Source organism: Convolutriloba macropyga, chromosome 3 (genome assembly GCF_964194025.1).
Source record: "Convolutriloba macropyga chromosome 3, txConMacr16.3, whole genome shotgun sequence".
In the NCBI taxonomy this organism is placed as follows: Eukaryota; Metazoa; Xenacoelomorpha; order Acoela; family Convolutidae; genus Convolutriloba; species Convolutriloba macropyga.
In genome coordinates, this window is record NC_134470.1 from 32,043,888 (window position 1) to 32,047,751 (window position 3,864).

Sequence of the window (3,864 nt, forward strand, 5' to 3'; positions counted from 1 at the left end):
ACGCGAATGAACAAAAAAACTCGCTCCACTAAGAGCGAAAAATGAGGTCCCGCATGCAATTCAGTTGAAATTGCATGAACGAAAGAACAAAAGGTGGCTGTGACGTCATATGGTGGTAACAAAAATCATGACGACGAAATAAAATATAGCAGGACAAGTCCTGACGTACAATTCAAAGAATTTTCATTGACTAAACAGAAAACTAGACCTAGAACGGACTATGAACGGATTGGGAAAACCATTTAGAAAAAAATCCGATCCAAAAAATCGAAAAAACAGTAAAAATCAAAGTGAAATTGCCTTATGTGAACAAAAAACCACTAGCGAGAAAGCGAATTTTTGTTCAAACACCGTTTTCTCACTCTCCTTTAAATTTAGAGCGAAAAAACCACGCCGCAAAACTACGCGCTTTTTCGCTCCACTTCCTGTTTCGGCGTGACCAAAATCACTATAATTCTTTGGACTTCAAAAATCATGAAAATGTGTGAACAGATCTTAAAAAAAAGACAGCGCCCCAATACAATTCAAATTCTCCGAATTGTAAAAAACCAAGAGAAGGCCAATAATAGTCCCAGCTATTAATCAAAGCAGTCACAATATAAGTCAAATTGCTCCACATGAATAAGAAACAGGATCGAAAAAGCGAATTTTCGTTCAAACGCCGTTTTCTCACTCTATTTTAAAATAAGAGAGATATTTCCCGCTGATAACCGCTTGCTTTTTCGATCTTTTTCAGGTTTCGGGGTGACCAAAATAACTACTCCAAATTAACTTCTAAAATTACTAACAGATCTTAAAAACAAAACCATAGCCGGAAAAAATCCGAAAATGACTCGAAGTAGGAAATACGAAAACTCCTATGAAATGCTCTTCGCCACGGCGTTTCGTATTTTCGAGAGCTTTGCATTGATGCAACTTTTCTCTAAGTGAAAGAAAGCGATTGGCTAAAATTTAAATAATAAGGAGGTACGTTTTAAATTCAATTAACTTTTTCTGTGCGAGACGAGGAATATTTCAGAAATGAATCAGCAGTAAATTGAAGGAAACAATTTACGATGTGCACTCTATTTGATTCTAACAACTGAATTTACGACGTATGTTGAAATCTAATACGATTCAATCAACGTTAATAATAAACATTTAAATTGACACCGAAATAATCAATCTAATATTACATCATTTAAAGCAGAAGTAAAAAAAGTTTCAGATTTCATTTCTACAGAAAGAGTTGGTCGCATGAGAGGCGCTCCACGTATGGACTAACTATGTACATTGTACTGAAATAAAGGGAAAGTCCAAAAAATATAGAGATCGGAAGTGCAGGTAGAGCCCGTCTTATAAAAGCCAGAAGAACAACCGTCGAGATGAGGCCAAAAATGATAGCAATGTACACCGCAAACACTACAGTGTAATCCCCACTCGAAGCTGCTTTGCCAATTAGGATACTGTAGAAGATAAAATCGCCGAGACCCAACTTCACGCCTCGTTCTTCCTCCTCTAGATCGAAATCCGAATCAGTTGTATTATGCGATGCGCTGTTAACTTCATTGTTCATCGTCGTACCCAAGCTTCCAACGGCTTCTCGAGCTGACTGGCTTTGCATTGAATCGTCACTCATTCGGCCTCGATGACGAGATCGCAGATTGTTATGTTCATTGTCCACAGTACAAGAGTCATCTTGTCTGGTTGATTTCGAATCTTTGGGAACCCTACCATCACTGTCTGCCATTGTCACCATCGCCGAGGAGTAAATCAAAGCTGGAAAAATAGGTTCCTCTCTTTCTTGAGCCAATTGAACCAGCATTCTTAGTGGTCCAACGGGTAATAAAACAGCGGCAAGGTCATACAGAGCTAAAACTCCCAACAGCACCCATGTTGTCCAGTCTGGGATATATCTGAGCAATAACAGGGCCATTAAAGCCCCGACAATGATCAGATACATTTGTTGTAGAACCAGGGGCGCTTTCCAGTGAATCGCGAGCATTCCCAATACTCCAAAATTGAGCAAGAAAAAGAATGTCGAAATGAAATCAATGGCGATGTTCATCCATTTAGCTACGCTAATTATATAGACGAAAGAAAAGTAAAACAACAGAAAGAAAGATGACATTATAAGCCATCCGTGTATAACGCGATAACAGCGATACTTATACAACATTACTAACACCATTGTCATGATTAGAACGATGCTGACAAATATGAGAGAGTTCAGAAGAGCAATTCCCAGGTTTCCCCATCCTCCGTCATTATTTTCTCTTAAAGGTGTGTAGTAGAGTGTTGGCTGTATGGCTGCATTTGTCTTCTGGTAAAAGTCCAATTGAGTGATAGAAAAGCAGACGATTATCATACACACAGTAACAGGCACGATTACAAGTACGATATGCTTAGCACCGTACTTTACATCCTGTACCTCAATAACCTGCGTTTCATTCAGAGTTGATTGGTTTTCGTCATCACCTGTAACGTCAGCTTCCCCCTGCGCAAGGGGTGGTACTAACCCGGGGAGAGCACTAGACATCGTAATCTCTGAAAGAGACAAGTACATATCTTAAGCCTTAAGTTGCGAAGAACCTTAAATTGGGTCTTTTCCCATTACAGCCAACCTCCGCGAAATTATAGCAACCTATAGCTCCCCGTTTTATAGCATTTAGTCGCTACAAGTCGTTAGTTTCTACAGCAATTAGTTTCGTGTTACTTTAAGTGCTGTTCTCCGGGCTCAGGTCGAGCAAGAGCAGTTAAAAGGTTGCTTTTACAAAAAATATTAGTTTTACAAAAACAGCAAGAATGTTATGATAGAAAAATTAAATTAAGTTTATCCACTGTGACACCTGTCTTACAGGGCAGCCTGGAAACAAGGTTTAAGGACCTCGTTGCGTCTCCTTTCCTAAAATAAACTTTACTAAATATAAATTTGATTGTTTGGATATATTAAACGCATTATTAATTTTTGATATTTGATTGTGATTTTTGGCTTCTTTTGATTATCTTCATTGGCTTATTTTGATATATAGGTCGGGATAAAATCTCTCTCTCTCTCTCTCTCTCTCTTAGTTATCAGTTGTATCTGAACAATAATTCAGCATGCAGGACTCTACGGTGCGAAGTTCGTATAACGGCATCTGAATTGAAAACTTGTAACGTGCCTATCTCAACTATAAGTTACGTGGACACTGGTGAATCCAACGACAAATTCTGGACTTAATCAAGAACCGCAGCAACCATAGCAGAATCACTTAATCACGTTAGAAACACGCAAGTCACACGTTTCCAAATGCCTGCATTTTAAAAACCTGGCAGTGTATACAAGAAAATCTGACATCCTAGAATCTGGTACCACAGAGATTGGTTAATTTATTACATGCACGTGCGTGTTTCATGTATAGGTAACGCGACTCCGCTTGAAGTCACTAAGAACTTCTGGAGTTCAGAGAACCGCTTAGCGGTTCGGGATCTTAGGCCACAATTTCGAAGTGACTGATGCAGAGTCACGTAACCTTGCTATAAACACGCTCTACTTACACGTTCTAAAATGACAAAAGTCAATGATAGTCAACAGCTGGCAATGTATACAGCTACTTCTGGCACTGCCAACATTCGTCAGTTCATGTGCCTCCACTAAATGTGGTCACTGCAAAACCGGATCAAGGACGACAATAGGTTGAGCAGTTCTCAAGTATGGAAGCCTCTAAGTGAAAGAACTACGAGGGGACAACCGCTCCCAGGATCCATATAATCTGTGCATAGACTGTGAGAAACGGGTTTTTGCGGCGGGATCAGGCTAGCCCCGTCTCCTAGTTCAAACTTACAGGGCACGTTTTCCTACGTAGAATTTAACATCAAAAAATTAAAATGGAGAAAAGTCGA

General features: G+C 39.5%; 1 protein-coding gene across 1 annotated transcript; it reads right to left on the minus strand.

Moving 5' to 3' along the window:
* Positions 1 to 967: 967 nt before the first annotated feature.
* LOC142337009 (presenilin-1-like) lies at positions 968 to 2,553 on the minus strand. The gene has a single exon (XM_075386023.1). The coding sequence runs from the start codon at positions 2,543 to 2,545 to the stop codon at positions 1,217 to 1,219; it is 1,329 nt and encodes a 442-aa protein (XP_075242138.1). The 5' UTR covers positions 2,546 to 2,553; the 3' UTR covers positions 968 to 1,216.
* Between the last annotated feature and the right edge of the window lie 1,311 nt (positions 2,554 to 3,864).